Source organism: Tauraco erythrolophus, chromosome 2 (genome assembly GCF_009769465.1).
Source record: "Tauraco erythrolophus isolate bTauEry1 chromosome 2, bTauEry1.pri, whole genome shotgun sequence".
Classification (NCBI taxonomy): domain Eukaryota; kingdom Metazoa; phylum Chordata; class Aves; order Musophagiformes; family Musophagidae; genus Tauraco; species Tauraco erythrolophus.
In genome coordinates, this window is record NC_141466.1 from 15,108,482 (window position 1) to 15,125,767 (window position 17,286).

The 17,286-nt window shown below is 39.2% G+C and overlaps 1 protein-coding gene across 1 annotated transcript in view; it reads left to right on the top strand.

The window, feature by feature from the left end:
* Positions 1–14,409, top strand: part of MCM9 (minichromosome maintenance 9 homologous recombination repair factor) — a 47,896-nt gene extending 33,487 nt beyond the window's left edge. Inside the window, exons 7-12 of the mRNA XM_086632113.1 lie at positions 396–570; positions 2,435–2,637; positions 3,618–3,821; positions 5,050–5,132; positions 10,511–10,656; positions 12,840–14,409. Coding sequence (XP_086488239.1) covers positions 396–570; positions 2,435–2,637; positions 3,618–3,821; positions 5,050–5,132; positions 10,511–10,656; positions 12,840–14,409 — 2,381 coding nt within the window. The remainder of the gene's footprint in view (positions 1–395; positions 571–2,434; positions 2,638–3,617; positions 3,822–5,049; positions 5,133–10,510; positions 10,657–12,839) is intronic.
* The last annotated feature ends 2,877 nt before the right edge of the window (positions 14,410–17,286 follow it).

Below are 17,286 nucleotides of genomic sequence, written 5' to 3' on the forward strand. Positions count from 1 at the left end.
CAGCTCCAAAATATTTACCTTTTTTAGTAGCTGATGGGAAGGAGGGCTTGAATGGGTCCATTCCATAATTTTGCAATCTTTGCATTTGCCCTAATTTTCAATTTGGTCTGGCAGATTTAGTCTTCTTACCCTAATCTCTTTTATTCAATTAACAAAGTCCTAAACAAGTCGCTGTCAAACATGGGAAGCTTAAGAGAATCTGGTCCACAGAGGCATGCTAGCCTGCCAGACACTAGTGGGATTTCTTACCAGTAGATAGAAAGTGAGTTAGTGGAGCTAACCTGCTGATTCGCCTTCTGCTCATGGCACAAGCCAGTGTGCTGGGTCCCTTTCACTCAGGTGCACTCACTCCTGCATTTTAAGGAAAAGACTGACTGAAGTAATCGATTATTCAGGTTTGACAGTGACTGCTGTGAAGGACTTTGGGGAGTGGAACTTGGAAGCTGGAGCACTGGTGCTTGCAGATGGAGGCCTTTGTTGCATTGACGAGTTCAACAGTATCAAGGAACATGACAGAACCAGTATCCATGAAGCAATGGAACAGCAAACCATCAGTGTTGCAAAGGCAGGGTAAGTGGCATGTTAACATATATGCTAAAACAACATAAGATATTTCTCTGATACCTAGGAATTGGAGGAAGCTTTGTCATGCTGATTAAATATATCTCTTCTCTTTGCTGTACTTAGTAGTTTGGTTCTCAGCAGTGTCCTTAAACTAGATGAGTCAACATTTCAAAGGACAGTGCACTGCACTAGAGTTTCAAGTGATCAGAATAAATATATATCCTGTTCACTCTTGGGTTTCCAATCTACCAGTGTAGGCCAGGACACTTTCCTAACAAGGCTTGGTGTTCTTTTTCTTGTCCTTTGCTGCTAGTGGTCATAATAATTGTATGTGAAATGAGGGACTTTGTGAATTTTTTATTGGAACTCAGCAAGCAAAAATTCATTTCTCCAAAATCCAGTAATACTGCATGGTAACAAAAGAAGACCAAGAGATTTCCAGGCTGCTGAATTTTATGTATTTGCCATGGCATAAATACAAACTCCTGCTTACTTTCAGTTCCTCACTTTGTTTTTCAAAGTAGTGTGTGTTCAATCTGCTGTTTCCTTCCCCTGCCGCTTTGATATTTGAGCTCGTATCTCATTCTGTCAGTCATATGCAGCTCTTGTCCAGACCCAAATAATTTCCTGACTGGTATTGCTGAAATCTCTGCTGCTCCAAAGGCATCACCCTTTCCACATTCCTTCTTCTCGCCTTCAACTTGGCTCTTGCTCCAGTCGCATCTTCTCAGCTCCTCTGACTGATCGTGTCCTTTCTTTCTTCAGAGCATCTTTAGCCTCTTTGGCAGAGAGCGGACAAGTAATGCCGCTCTCACCTGGGAGATCACTCACCTTTGCCAGTAATGCAGCTGGGGACAAATATTTTGAATCAACGTGGTCCTGTCTCCTTAGTAAGATAGCGACATATTTTAGCCAGGTTCCTTGTTGCAGTTGCCTTGGTTTTGTAGACCCCAAACCAGTTTGCTAACTTGCACGTATAGCCTTGGTTGCTCACTTTTAAGGACTACATATAATGATGATTTTTTAAGTAGTAACTTAGCACAGATAGGTTAAACATATTGTTAATGTAAGGTCTTATTTTGATGCATGGGAAATAAGTTTTTTTTTTCCCCATTTAGTATAAGGTAATAGAAGATTTGTGGTCCTTACTCTCAGTTACAGAAGTACTTTGGACATGAGGCAGCAGTTACTCAGAAGCTGAGACTAGAAATAGCTCAGCAACAAACCAAAGTTAGAATACTTCTGCTGCTGCCTTAACCAAAAGGATTACGTTTGGACCACTAGAATAAAAATAATCTCTCCTCACATCTAAAAACACATGTCAGGCTAGCATGGTTAAGAGTGGAAAATGGCTGTTTCCCTGGAGAAACAGTTGATGTGGCTGCCATCATTGGTTGGTTGGGTTCGTAGTCATAATGTGTTTACACACAGGAATAAAACATACATTTATGTTATGTTTTATTTTGCTTTCTTAAAATGTGAGTTAAGCTAAAATGTTACTTTCCATCATAAAAAAAAAAGTGTTCCTTTACTGTATAAATCAGCAAAGTAATATTTATTTCTGAAAAGTTATGTTAGTTTTCACCATTTAAGGACGTAGCTGTATATAGAGATTACTCATGGCAATATTGGTTCATTACTTTTAGTATCCTGATCACTGTCTCTCTGTCTAGTTGCTAATCTCTGACTGAGAAATGCTATATATATAATATATATTAATACAATAATTGTGTATATTGTTTAGCTCTTACGGGCTTTCAAGGTAAGATATGCTCTTTATAACATAAAAACATGATAGTTTTTAACACTTTGGACTCATTTTCCCTACCCAATTTAATTCAACCATCATGTCCACCATACTTTTCTCCAGCTTGGTGTGCAAGCTTAATACAAGGACAACTATCCTGGCAGCAACAAACCCAAAAGGCCATTATGACCCTAGTGAGTCTGTCTCTGTCAACATAGCTCTTGGCAGTCCCCTGTTGAGCAGATTTGACCTGGTCTTGGTATTGTTAGATACAAAGAACGAGGAATGGGACCGCATCATTTCATCCTTCATCTTGCAAAATAAGGGTAAGAGTAGTCTTTTGGAGTTACAAGGTGGTTTTTCGTTTGTTTGTTTTTCATTTCCTCACCTTTCAGTTTAGTTTGTTATTCCTGAGTCTTTCATATTAATCAGTGTTTACATTTTTGCTATGGTAGTTTCCTGCGGTATGGTTGTTTTTTAAGTAGGAATAAGAGAGATCACTAATTAATTAATAGGAGTGAGCTGAGAACTCTATACTTTTTCTCTGTGACCATTTGCAAGAGATTTTGGCCCAGACTACTCAGTAAGTGAAATAGTTTCCGTCTTACGCCTTTACATTGATCGATACGCAGATCCTACACACCATGCAATTGTACATGCTGTTAATGGGAAACTTAATTCAGACAGAACAAATCTGAGCTGCATGTGCTGCAGGGCTCAAGGAGTGAACAACAGTGTTCCCTACATGGAGCTCTGTGTGCTGGAATTAGGGAAGGCAGTGTGGTTTGATTTTAACTGGCCTCTTCTCCATCCATGTGAAGAACACGGCTTTGATCCCTATTAGGCAAGAAGTCGTTAGAGGAAACTTCTTCAGCTAGCTTCCTTCTCTTCCCAAAACATTTCCCTGCAAAAAATGTTCAGAATATGACAGGTAGCTTTTGGCTCCTACAAAGTAGTTAAAACGACCAGAGAAGGTGCATACATTCCTGTAGCATTTTACGTTTTAAGGAATACTAGAGCACGTAGTACTGACTGTACCATCTGGTGGGCAGGGAGTCTGACAGCAGTTCTGTTGAAATTACTGGAGGTTCTGCTGTGGATTTTGATAGAGTAAGCATTGGATGGTGTGTGAAATTCCACACTGGAATTTGATCAAGTCCTTGAGGACTAGCATACAGACAACCCAGTATGCCCCAAAAAATAGAGTAATGTGTCTTTATAGTCAGCTGCCTATTTAACAGGAATTCTTAGGAAAAAGCTTGATGTCTGTTGTTACTGAATTACTGACTAGGCAGTTGTTACGCAGGTTGCCCAAGCAAATCAGAAAAGCTCTGGAGCATGGAAAAGATGAAAACCTACTTCTGCCTTATAAAAAGCATACAGCCAAAATTGTCTGATGAGAGCAACCTGATCCTGGTACGCTACTATCAAATGCAGCGTCAGAGTGACTGCAGAAACGCTGCCAGGACTACCATTCGCTTGTTAGAGAGTTTGATACGCCTTGCAGAAGGTAAGGCCGTGGCAATTTTATTTCTAGGCTAACAATTAACCTTCATAAAATGAATAGATCAGGAGTATAATTATAGCCGATAAGCAGAGTAGCAGCTTTTCCGTAGAGGTGGGAATAGGAGATTCTTGTATTGTTTTATAAGGGGCTGGAGATTTTGAATGTGGGAGAGGGTGTTACATTTAGATTGTCAAAATCAGTTTTAATTTTGCCATTCTCACAATCATATCAACCCCAAAACTGCTGGAAGAAATCACTTTTAAGAGGAAAATCTCAAAAGTTATGTGTCTTTATGAAAAGCAATCTCAGGATTTAATTTACTTCACTTCATTTGATTCCTGGGTTGCCATCCTGCTCAGCCTGCAGAAAGGTATCAAGTATTTGCTTCTATCCTAAGATAATTTAACATCAAAGTAACACATTTTTGTTTCCTTAAGTATCAGTAATCAAGTCTGTATTTCGCAATAGGACTTCAACATTTCCAGCTCTTTCATTTATAAGAACACAAGCAAAGGAAGCAGTAGGTCTCTGTCTTAACATTATTTTGTTTTATAAAATGGCATATCAAATATTTTCAGGATGAATTTAAAAGAATGTACAGTATTTTTGTGTAACAATCATAAACAGTCTTTATGCTTTCATATGCCAGTCAGCAATGTAGTGCTTCCTGCCTCAGATGTTTACATTTTATTCTTCCTTTTAGGAGAAAAATTATTTAAGTGAAAGACATTCCTAACATTTAGGGATTCACATGTTGTTTTCACATTCAGTATTTCTTCCATTCTTATGCGTTCACATGATTGAGGCTTTTAGTAGCATTTTGTTCTTTCAAAGTATGATCTTTTCTGACCTGTGATTAAAATTAGACTTATTTTTTTACATTTTGATAGTGACATGTACCTATATAGATAGGGATGTTTCATATCACATTCTTTGTTGTAATATCCAGCAGATTTTTTAATTCTAGTATTTTTAGCATCTTTATTCGAACTGTCACTGTAACTGTAATCCGGAAGTCACTTCACATTTTTCACTAGTAAAACTAAGCCTTCCAATTCCTGTTGAAATTGATGCTAAAATCAAAAGGATTATATTAATACTTAAGTTAGGTCCATACATGAGTGTTTGAAGAGCTGAAGAAATGTGAAGAAATATCCTGTCCCTTCTAGTACAAAAAATTGCTTTTTGACTTTGGTAACATTTGCTTTCAATGCCTGTTTATTTTTGGTAGCTCATGCCCGGTTGATGTTTAGGGATACCGTAACTTTGGAAGATGCTGTAACCGTGGTATCGGTGATGGAATCTTCTATGCAGGTAAGGTTTCTTGTGGACTTTGTCGTTGGTGCAATACCACATCTAAGGGATTTAGTTTATCGTGTAGATATATGCCAGTTCCCTTTGCCTCTTTGGAGAGGGTTTCATGAATTCATGGAAAGTAAGTCATCAGAGACCTTTACAAGTCATTTTTAGGCCACCTTAATTATTAAAATCTTTAAGCAAAGATTATACTGAAAAATCTGGATTGATGATTAAAGGCCTGGTACCCTTTTTTTAATAGGCTTTGCAGCCTAAGTGAAGTTTTGGCGTACTGTTGACTTTGGCTAATCTACATTTTAAAGACCTTTTGAGTCAGAAATTGTGTCTATATTGCTGTGTTTAATAAATAGCCTCTGATGGGTTTTTCTTCCATTATATTCTCGTCACTCATTAACTAGGTAAGAGACAACTAAATCATTTTTTTTGAGCAAATTTCAAACAGTTGCCAAGACCTACACTTTATTTTGCCATTAGATAATTTAAAAATATGTTGGTGCTAATATTAAAACTCAGAACTTTTAGAAGATCAGTTTTGCTTTGAGAAACCTTAGAAGTCCAAAACTTTGGTTGCACTGAAAATTGTGCATTCCAGTTATCACCTGAATTTGTGTAATGTTTCTATGTAAAAAGGCATTGAAAAAATATGAAAGGCTACATTTTAGTTTACTGTAACATTATTAGGATGTTGAATATAAAGAAAAAGCAGCACATATAGAATTAATGAAAGGAATGTGAATCTGATAGAGGCTTTTTTTAAAATGGAAATATGGAAAATAATATCGACACTTGAGATAGAATATTTTTAAGGGAAATAAATCTTCATGCTTTGGAGTAGGAAAAAAATTACCGTAAGCAGATTATCCAAAGTTTTATGCATGGGGGTTTTTAGCACGTCTGAAATATCTGAGTTTGGCTCTGTCAGAGATGGTGTACTCCACTGCACAGATGACTGGTCTGATCCAAAATGGCGTTTCCTATGTTTCTGTGTAGGTTGATATGAATATATTCAAATTAGAACAATTTTATATAGCACCCGTTAGCTCAATGGACCTTAAAGACCTTTGCAGGAGTAGATATGCTCCTATTTCGGAGATAAAGCTCTTCAGGATAGATGCACAAAGTCACATATGGCAGGTAGGCACTTGTGATCTCCCTTGTTCTTTCAATGAGGGTTGAGAGACTAATTGCAGTTTGTGCCACGGATAATCTACTACACAGTGTTGCAAATGGAATTGTCTCAAAAATACTTCAGGGCCTGACCTTATTAAGTAGCAAAAGATTATTCCGCTGTCTGCGGCAATTCATCTTGCACTGTTGTGAAGAGCTGAACTTTTCAATGACAGCACTGCATCTAAGTTAAAATAAGAATCTGTACTAATATATCTAGTTGAAGCAGCAGAAGATATCACCTAAGTGTTCATTAACTGTAATTAAACCCATAATTAGCTAGATGGAAATTTGACGGGACATTGGTTTCAAAGCAGGATGGTTTGGGGTATAAGAAATATGAAATACTTATTTTTTTTTCAAAACAGATCAAAAAGCGGAATGTATGTATATAGTAATAATGAATGTGTGTTGTTATCTGTGTATCTCTCTACCTCATCAGCACCAATAAATGTAGAAGAATTGTTTTAACTGCGGGTCACTTTTTCGTATTTATACAGCCCTGCCCTCGAGGGCTGCAGTTTGCATAACAAACATCGACCTGACAAGTGTCAGTGAGAAATTTGCCTGAATTATGCCTGCAGAAGGCTACCTGGGAGTGGTTGGTACGCTCATCATGTTGCCTCACTCTTCGCTTCTTATGAGCAAGTACACAAATGTGTTGATTTTTTTCTAGGAATCTGCAAATTTGAGTCTGCTCTTTAAGGCCAAATTTTACTTTCCTCCTAGAAAGTTCAAATTAATCACTGAAACAGCTTCTTTTTGAAGGAAGTGGTTTATTTGTTTTGTTGAAAAAATAAAAGTAACATGCAAAAGTTTATTTTCAAAGATTGATTCCTTCTCTAGGAAAAAAAAATAACTATGTATAGGTACATCCTGTGTTTCCTGCCTAATTGTCGGTCTGTAGCATGAGGTTGTAAATAGGGAGATACCGGTGTCATTCCTGAAGGACTGGCTGCCACCTTTCAGTTCAGCAAACTCTTGTCTTCAACACTGTCTTTTCAACTTCTACAGAAAGTCATATTCTTGCCAGTATAAAATCAAAGTTCAAGGTTCTCAGATCAGTATTCAGATACTTCTTGTGAGCCCTCTTGGGAAGGAGAACTATCACATTTTCTTCACCAACCTAGTTCATTGAGGGTTTTTGTTTGTTTTGTCCTTTAAGTCACCCTTATTTTTCTCTTTCCTACTTCGTCTTTGTGAGCATATTCTAATTTCTGGCTTGATCTTTTCTTTGCCTCATTTCCTCTTTGTTAATATTGCCTCCCTCCTTCTCTCAGTCATGTTTTCATCCTTATTTTTTCCCTTGCCAGTCCCTCTCCTTTTAATCCCTTTCTGCATTTTGTCTTCCCATCTTTAGGCACTTTCGCATCCTTCCGTTTTGCTACCTTTCCCTGTAATACTTTCTTTCTTTTTTCTCTCTCTGTTCTAGATCCTCTGCCCTCAGTTCCACAGCATGTGGATTTGTCATATGGCTAACTTCCTCTGCTCAAAATGACATCTCAGAGCCTCAGAAGGGCAGGTGTATCAGAGATGTAAGCACCAGCACGGGAATGAAACTTCACATTAAGATATCCTAAGTTCAGTCCCATCCCACTTATAATTACACACACACACACACACACACGCATTTAAAGTAAGATGATTGCGATGGCCAAGTAAAACACTGGAAAGTCAGTGAGGGCAAGACATAATTGTACTCTTTGGGCATATGTATTCCTTTTTTTATCCATTGGATCCGTAGGTCACAGGTTGACAGTACTCAAGCCAAAAGCGACTATCCTTTGCCAGTGTTTTGCTCAACGCTTTGTTTATTATCTGCTGTTCTAAAGGTAGAATTCTCAGTTTCTTCGTGTGTTTTTCTGTGGAATTGATCTCCAGTGTATCTGAGTATTTCAGAAATATCAATTCACTTATCTTCACACAGTCCTTGTGAAGTGATGGGATGATCTGGAGCTGAATTATGCACGGTCCAGAAGGAATTGTCCACTGGAGCACACCCCATGACAGATGGTTTGGGCCCCAGTTTCAGAGTAGTAGCACTTTGAGTGTTTGAGCACATTTCCTGTTGACTGCAGTTTCCTTCTATGCACACACCACATCAAGATCCCAGTTACAGATTTACTGCCTTTCAAAACCTGTGCTTAACTGGCTCATTCTGAATCACAAGAACTGGAACTTAGTGTCAGAAATAGAATCTCGTTCTCCTTGGCTGCTTTTAACTCTCCTAACCAAGAGACTGGACTTTCCTTTCTGCAGTCCCTGCCTCACTAACTATGAACCTTCCAGTCCTTGAAGCAAATTCAGCAGAGAGGTCCTGCAACAACCTTTTCCATGACTACAGACTAATGCTTCTATGTGGAACAGATCTATCATGTTCCTGAAGTGATATGTGAAAAAAAAAAACAAGGGATAAATTCAGTGGGATGCATTAATGGTTGCATGGACAGCCTTAGTTTTAGCACTGTGTAGTTTTAGAGGGCTTTAATTAGTGTCATGGGTTAGGCCGCTCCGGCAACCAAACCCTACACAGTCGCTCACTCACCCTCCCCCATCCCCAGGGATGAGGGAGAGAATTAAAGGAGAAACAGGAAACCTGTGGGTTGAGATAAGAACAATTTAATACAGATAAGTAATACACAGTGTAGATGCTCACCACCCCCTCTTATCCGAAGCCCGTCTCGTCCCGAAGCTGCAATCCCGGACGAACGCGAGGTCCCGAAATAGAGAGGGAGAGAGAGAGAGTACTCCGAGAGTGGGAGTACTGGAAGCGGGGAGGGGGGCGGAGGAGAGGGAAGGCAATAGAGCAAAAGTGCAGCAGCGCAAAGAGCAAAAGCGGCAAAAGAGCCAAAGCGCAAAAGCCGTTCTGTCTGGCTGACCCTCACCTTTATACTGGGCATGACGCTGCATGATATGGAATACTAATTGGCCAGTTTGGCCTTCAATCATAAGTTCCACCACAAATCACAAGGGGAGTCGTGTCCCCCTTGTCCCAGCTATGCTCCCCCCTTATCCCGCCGTGCTTCCGCACTCCAGCCAGAACACAGCACACTGAAAAGTCCTTGGAGTCTCACTTCCAACCACAAACATCAGCTTGCTATCAACATTCTTCTCAGAGCGAGCCTCTGAGTAAAACCAAAACACAGAGCTCTTCTAGCTGCTAAACAGAAGAGCTAACTCTGTCCCAGCTAAAACCAGGACAATTAGTCACCAGAATGGTGTTTTTTCAATGTATTTTTTTTTTTAATACCGAATTTTTAAATTTCAAAATGGAAGAACCAGATATTGCTACAAATGAAAATATATGGTCCACATCATGCCATATGTAGCAATTCCGGTTCTAGAGATTCCGTTGACTTTAACTGCTCTCGTGGCTCTTGGTGCCATCTTGGTCATTAGTTGTATTGAGCTCTGTAGCTTAGACAGAAGCGGTAAATGTAGCTAATCTGTGGCAAAATAGAAGGATTCTGGTGTAGTTTGTTTGTTTTGTTTTTTTTGTTCCAAAGAGCAATTAACTGCAGAGCTATTCTAGATTATTTGTTGTGGAACAAATCACTTTGTGCAGATGCTCTGCTCCAAATAAAAACTACTTCGTTTCCCACAAGGCACAGCAAAATTGTCCCAGATTAAAATCAATTGTTCTCTGGAATTATTCCTGAATAGTTAGTTACTCTTAAAGAGCTATTCAGAAATTTTTTTACCGGTCAATTTACCCTGTATTGAGAAGACCTGACAACCCAGGTCTTTCCATTTAAATTATTAGGCAAAGCTAATGAAAACTTCTAGCAGTCAGAACTTCTTCAGTTACAAAAGTTGCTCACATGGGTAGAATTTTCTCAAGGTATTTTTGGAAACTTCTTTCATCTTAATTTCCATTTTTAGTCATAGTCATGATGTTCTCAAGCCTTAGGTGGACTTTCCATTTTTTGTGTAAATTAAAATAAAGCAGTACAAGTAAACTGCAGGCTTGATCATATTTTTTTGTATGACAATATTTTTATTGCTTTATGTGTATGAGCAACTTTGCCTGTGTGAGCAGACCTAATAGGATTATTTGTGTGAATACAGTTACTGAGTAAATATTTGCTACCTTAAGCTTTGAAATATCTAAGGGAGAATTTTGTGTAAAATGGTTTCAGCTGTTTAAATTTGGTGCTGAATAATAGAGATCATTTTCTATTTTTTTTTTAATCTCTTTGGTGACATAGGGGGGTGCACTTCTTGGAGGCATCAATGCCTTACACACCTCATTTCCAGAAAATCCACTGGCGCAGTACCGAACACAGTGTGAACTCATATTGGAGCGACTGGAGCTGCAAGATCTTCTGCATAAAGAGCTACAAAGGCTTGACAGGTTATAATGTGCAAAGTAACAAAATAATTCAATAGCAAAAAAGAATTGTTTGACAATATCTGGAGAGGGTCTAAAAATAGAATGACATTTGGGAGGGACTTGTTCTTTAGAGGACATGGATAAGCAGGGAGATTGTTTTAAAGTAGCACTCTGAGATCATCACAAGATCATTCCTCCTTTTGGGTTATGGAATTTACAAAGAATTTAAGAACATTTTAATCAATTCCCAACTCATGTCTAAATTCTATGCTCAGGTAAGTTTCAGCATTGCTTGTTAGGGTCAAAATGCAAGATTCTGTAGCTGAGCAAGTAATTTTATATAACCTTTTGTTACTTGCTTGGTAAAATACAGCAGATCTGCTTCATATTTTTTAAGCCTCCTTTTGTAGTGGGATAGTCAGGATCTTTCCCTTTCTGTTAATGGAAAATATAAGCCTAAGTCAAAGTTCTATTCTTTTGGATTATTTTTCTTTTTTATGTGCTGGAATTTTCACTGGCTCTTCTCTAATTTTCAGCTCACTGCAATAATCTTTGGAAAGTCTATTTGCTGTTTTTAATAGAAAACTTCTAACGTACTGAGGCTGAGAGAAAAACACTAGGATTGCAAGGAAATAAAATACAAAACCCCCATATTTGTTTCCTGAAATGAGATTAGGCGCTAAAGAAACTCATACTTTCTTATTGTTAAAGGAAGATAAAAAATTGATGATATTAAAGCTAAAATAAACTTTTTCGTTTAAGTATTTTTCAGACTTATTTTGTAACTCATAGTAAGGACATCTTAAATAACCACAGAGGCAATAAAAGCAGACAAAGTGGGGTATCTCCAACAGACAGACAAAAGGTAGTTTTAAAACAGAGGTGTTCATAAGGGGTCATAAGAAATGTAGGATAGGATGGGAGATCAAATACAAAGACGGAATCGTTTGTGTTTGACCTTCCTGGCAGGGGCTTGTGTTATCTGCTCCAAAGGCCTTCTAATGAAGAGGATTTTCCATTGCCATTGGGTAGTCTGTTCTGTTATTGCTCTATCCTAATGCTCATAAAGATTTTCCCAATATCCCACTGAATCCCTTATGCTGCAAATTAAGCTGATTTCTTCTTGCCCCTCTTAAGCAGCTTAGAGAATACTAAATTAATGTCCACTTTAACACAACCTATTCTGTATCGGAAGACTTGTCCTATGCATTCCCCCTAAACTGTATTTCAGTAAAACAATCATGTATCTTTCAGCCATTCTCAATGAGTCACATCATTTCTGCTACTTTCCATCAAAATGTTGCTAATAAGCATATCAGTAAATAATGATAATAAGGATTCTAAAAGATACATGTCAGTATAGTGTTTTCTTTCTCATATAACAGAGGAACTGTTTATAGTGCATGGCAATCATTTCACCTACAGTAGTGCAGTCATTTTTGGGATAGAATGTGGCTTCTCTTCATTCATGTTTAGAATCACTATTTAGCAAAAAGTAGAATGCTATCTCCCTTGGAAATTGTATGTTTAGGTACAGGAGACAGAACATCAGCTATACTGATACTGGAGGGAACCCTCATTCTAGCACCTCTGTTGTTTTGGAGGTCCCTGAGAATACTAACAGCCACCGTCAGTGATAATTAAGTTTGATAGGTCATCTGAGATGCTTTCACTCTATCATGTGGAGTTTTTGACTTGTTGGGTCCGTAGTGATTGTGAGAGAAAATCACCAGCAACCGCTATTCCAAGTAATACCTAGGTTTTCCATTCTGATACCTTTTGAAGCTTTGCCTTGCTCAGGGTAAAATCTAATGAGGTTCCTGTTCTAGAAGATATACTTACAGAATATGTAATCTCTAAGGGACTCTAGCAATGGCTGTAAATAGTGCAAAGCTGTTTGTTTGGTTTCGGTTTCGTGGGGTATTTTTTTGTTTGGTTGGTTTCTCAAGGAAATGAAGTTTAGGTGGTTGCTTTCTCTGTCCATCTGCCAGTCTTCTATTGGGGACAGTAAATTCTGCTGCTTACTGTAGAAGGTGCTGAAAGCAACAACAGCTTTCGGAGCTTTATGTGAAACTTAATAATGCACTTTTGTGACCTACATTATTTGTAGCTTTTCACCATTCACACATATTAAGCATCACTAATGCAACAAAGAAAGAAAAAAACAGAAAAATAAATTACTTAAATTTTTTTCCTTTCCATAGATTACTAAAGGAGAATTCATGCCAGCTGCAGCCTGAAGAGACAAGTTTCAGTACTACTACAAGATGCTTGAACAAGGATACATTTGAGCAGTCAAAGCAAATATCTCAGTCAGAACCTTCAAATCAACAAGAGAATAACTCCAGGCCACAGTCACCTCCACCCGAAGGCAGCTGTGAAGGGGTTATACCTCTAGAATCCTTACACAACCCAGCACATGATAATAACAAAAATACAAAACTCTCGATTAAACATAGTGAGAGAGGTGATGATGGCAGCCTGGCATGGTTTGACAGCCTGGAAAAGAGCAACACTGATGCTGAAGAAACTTCTGAGAAAAAGTCTCCAGTGACCAAGATATCTCCAAATAACTTGACTTCAAAAACCCTGAGTAAAACATCCTGTTCTGAAGAAAGAAGTGCTTCAATACCAAGGAAGGGAAGCGGAATGACAGAGTCACTAGCAACTGTGAATCTGCGTGCTCCTTTGGAACAGGACAAAGTTTCCAAGATAAGCAGGAAAAGAACTGAAGAACACAACTGTTTTTCTTCAGAAGCAAATATTCAAGACTCAGCATCACCAAGTGCTAGTATGCAGGCTTCAGTTATTACACAACGGGTTTCTAAAAGGTGGCAGAGACTGCACACGGAGAAATCACGTGGATTTTTTACAAGTACACAGGACCCCGAGGCAAAGGCCCTTCCTTTGGCATCACCTGTGTCTGGCCTGCCAGATCTTTCAAGTGATGCAGATTCTGTGTTAGGGGAGGAAGAGAACGGTGTATCTGTAGCAGCAAAAACTACAACAGTTTCCATGAGAAAACGAGGTAAAGGTCAAGTAATGAAGGAAACAAAGGTGGTAAGTTCCCATGAGCCAGAAATCCTTGACAGTGAAAGTCCTCCAGCAGCTAAACTAGCTAAATTTTCTTTCAGACCAAGGACAAAACTTGATCATTCTTCAGAGGAGAAAAATGAAGAATTTTCTCTTTTGCAGAGTGAAACTATTTTTAAGCCTGGAGAGCAGCTCCAGGGAGAGCAGCTGCCAGAAGAATGCTGCCCCCCTGAGAAATGCAAGATGACATTGACTCGCTTAGGAAAAAAGGGTTTGGAAAAACGAACAATTGATAATAAAGAGAGAGAAGAGCAACAGAGTCAGGCCTTAGGGAAAGAGATCAGAGGACGTGCAACAGTATGCTCTGATGTAAGTTTTGATGCTGTGTCATCTTCACCCACTGAAAAGAAAAGGGAGGGAGAGGAGAAGTTTGGTGGTCCAAGCACAGGGAAAGTGCGCTCCAGCACACTAGCCAAACTGTCAGCATTCTCCTTTGCATCACGTCCCGAGTCAAAATTGGAAACCTCACCTACCGTTAAGATTGACACTAGCAAGGAAAGCCACAGCCCATTGCCAAAGCTGCACATGAGCAATCCTAGTAGAAGGAAGAGTTTTGCATTGGGAAATACTAGTAAAGCCAGTGTGGTGGCACAGAAATCTCTCTTCTCGATAGCAGAGCTAGATGATGCTACATTAGATTTTGATTGGGACGAAGAGGTTAGAAAAAATCCAAGCACGTAACATGTCTATCCTCCAAATTACTTGACATACAGTTCTTCTGAATCTCCATCCTTCTGTCAATTGTATCCGTAGTTTACAAAGCATTTAAAAATAGTCATCCTGGACCTCTGTTGATACCAAGGACCGTACTTTCTTAAAGGGCTGTATACTTTACATCAGCTAAGGACCACATGTACTGCAGGCCTGATGTGGCTTTTAGTTTCCTAAACTCTTCCCAGGACCACTTGTACCGGTTGACTGTTTTGATTGACCTGGTGTAACCTGAAGACCTGTATGGTTACGTTCATATATCCAGAGTATAGTGAATCTTGTGGAAGAGCAGGTTTAATTGACTGTTACCCTATATTTTGTGTAACGGCTAGAACCATATGTGATCCAGATTGTCCTTCCAAATGACTGTGCCACTTCAGAAAAATAATGATGCTAAAGCTGTGTTCATCTGTGTATGCTGTTTGTCTCAGCGTTGTTCGCAATATTGTCATTTATCATCATGCTGTGGTAAGTGTATTATCAGTATCATGACAATTTTGCTGCATCTCTGGTTGCTGTGCTCCTTGTCACACTGCTGATGTTGAAAACATGGATCGAGAGCTTTTTGTTTCTTTGTTTGTTTTTTAATTTCAATTTTAAATATACTGGCTCAGGTATCTGTGTCTGTGTTCTGGGTCATTTTATGAAAACCCAGCTCTATAATAAACACACAGTTCTTCACTGGAGAGAGGACAGATTTCAGGTGATTGAATGGGAGTCCTCAGTAACCAGGGTAACTTTAATGCAGGCGTTAAGCTGTAGCATATAAGCCACACTTCAAACCTAGCAGTGTGGTGAAGTGCTGCCCTAGTGTAGCTTGGTTCTGACTCAGATAGTGTTTACTTGACCATTTTAATTGTGGTTAGAGCTTTACTGCATCTGATAGGCAGTTCATGTTCTGTAGCATGCTGCATCCTATGTCATTCATTTGTCTAATGGGAAGTGAATCTGCTAATGCATTGCGTGTTTACAGAGGAAGGTATGCCTTCAATTTATTTTGGTGACTTGCCTGGTATGTTTCTTCTGTGTTTGAATCCTCCACAGAATATTATTACTACCTGCAAGGTAAACAGAGAATGGAGTGGTTGCTTACAGCACAGTAAATCCTTTGAGAGACTCTCTAGCACAAAAAAGATCTGATTCTCTCTTGATTTGCTTAAATTTAGAAGTAGCTCACTTGAAACCATGTGAGTTAAAATATTATAAAATTTCAGAGAATGAGGGAGTGTGAGGCACAAGTGCTTCAGTGTGATACAGTGAAATCATGAGAACAGTAATTATCGTAGTAGGCTTAGTGTTAAGAGTTTGGGAAAATGACAGAAACATTACTGTCCAGACTGGTTGCATGGTAGTTCCTCCACTGGAAAGATGACATCAATTGAAAAAAGTGGAATTTTTCCACCTCTCTCCCAGAGCACAGAGCCGCTCCTTCTTGTTCCTGCTCACAAAGACGCCAGGGTGAGGGTTGCCTGTACTTGTGATCCTGCTGCCCATGAAAATCAGAAGTTTCCTACAGGATGCTGTGTCTACACTGAAACTGGAGAAAGCTCGAGAAGCCTGGAGCTATTAGCATTTATGATGGTCTTCCTCCTTGAATTTTCAGAGGCCAGCTAAAGGCATAATTTTTCATCACCACTGGAGCTGCAGCAACCCCTTGCATGGTGGTCTCATTTAGAATCAAAAGCCCTCCTTGCTAGCTGTTTTGTTTGACAGATATTACTAGCTGACCAGTGCAAAGCCAGAGCATTGCTACTGGATCTCCATAGTGAAGCAGCATGAGCTTTTTTTACCATGAAAAATTATTAAAAAATTAATCAAATGTAATTTTATCCGCTTATGCTGGAAGTATTGCTTTATTCATCACTTCTTTCCTATAGATCAGTAGGTAGAGCTTCATCTCATGTAATTTGTTATGTAAAGTTATGTGATGAGCTGCTCCTAAGAACTGCAGGACCTTTTACTAAACATACTTTTGTTGGAGGCTGGTTGACTTTCTGTCTGCCCACTGGAAAACAAGAACTCTTGAACTCAGCAGCACAAAATTGAGGTGAAAGTCAAGCTCAAAATTCAAGAAGGTTCTGGTTTTTATCTTCTGCTGATTTCAAAAGTTGTTGCACTGTAAGACCTGCCTGAGGGCCAGGGAAGCTACATAGTGAAGCAGAGCAGCTGTTCCAGGAAAGCTGAAACTCCAGGAAATGCAGACAGCTATCTTCCTCACTAATGAAGCCTGTGAAGTCTCATGCAGCAAGGCAATGCCCAGTTAACAACAACTGTGAGAACATTCTCTTGGTGTCCTCAAACCTGTGCATAGGTCATTGCAGCTGAGTAAGTGGAAGATGGTTAAACCAAGTTTATTTTTGCATAGATGAAAAAATGTTTTCTCTGATTCAGTAAAACTCAGCTTAGAGTACTGAGGTACCGTACGTCCCACTGCTTTTCCAGTCATACGGTGCTAATCACATTTGTGGGCCAGTTCAGCAGTTCGGCTGATAAAATACTGCTCGATCCTATTTTTTATTAACCTGTTTTGAATTGAAGTCTACAGTTTAACTCTTCTTTTAAAGCACCGTCAGCAGAGCCATGGACAAGCTGGAAGCTTGCTGGAGACTGGATCTCTTAGGATAGGCTACCTCATGTGCCTAGCACCTGGTGGACTCAACCAGTTCAGTATACTGCTGGACCTTTGGGATACCTCCTTTCATTGCCTGAGAGCAGTTCAACCAAGCAAGATATGTGTACTGAGATATCTGAACTTAGAGGAGGCTCAAGTGTATGAGGTCTTCTGCAGGCTTGCTGAAATTCCCCAACAGCAAGAGGAAAGTTGCAGCAGCTTCCATTACAGTGTGC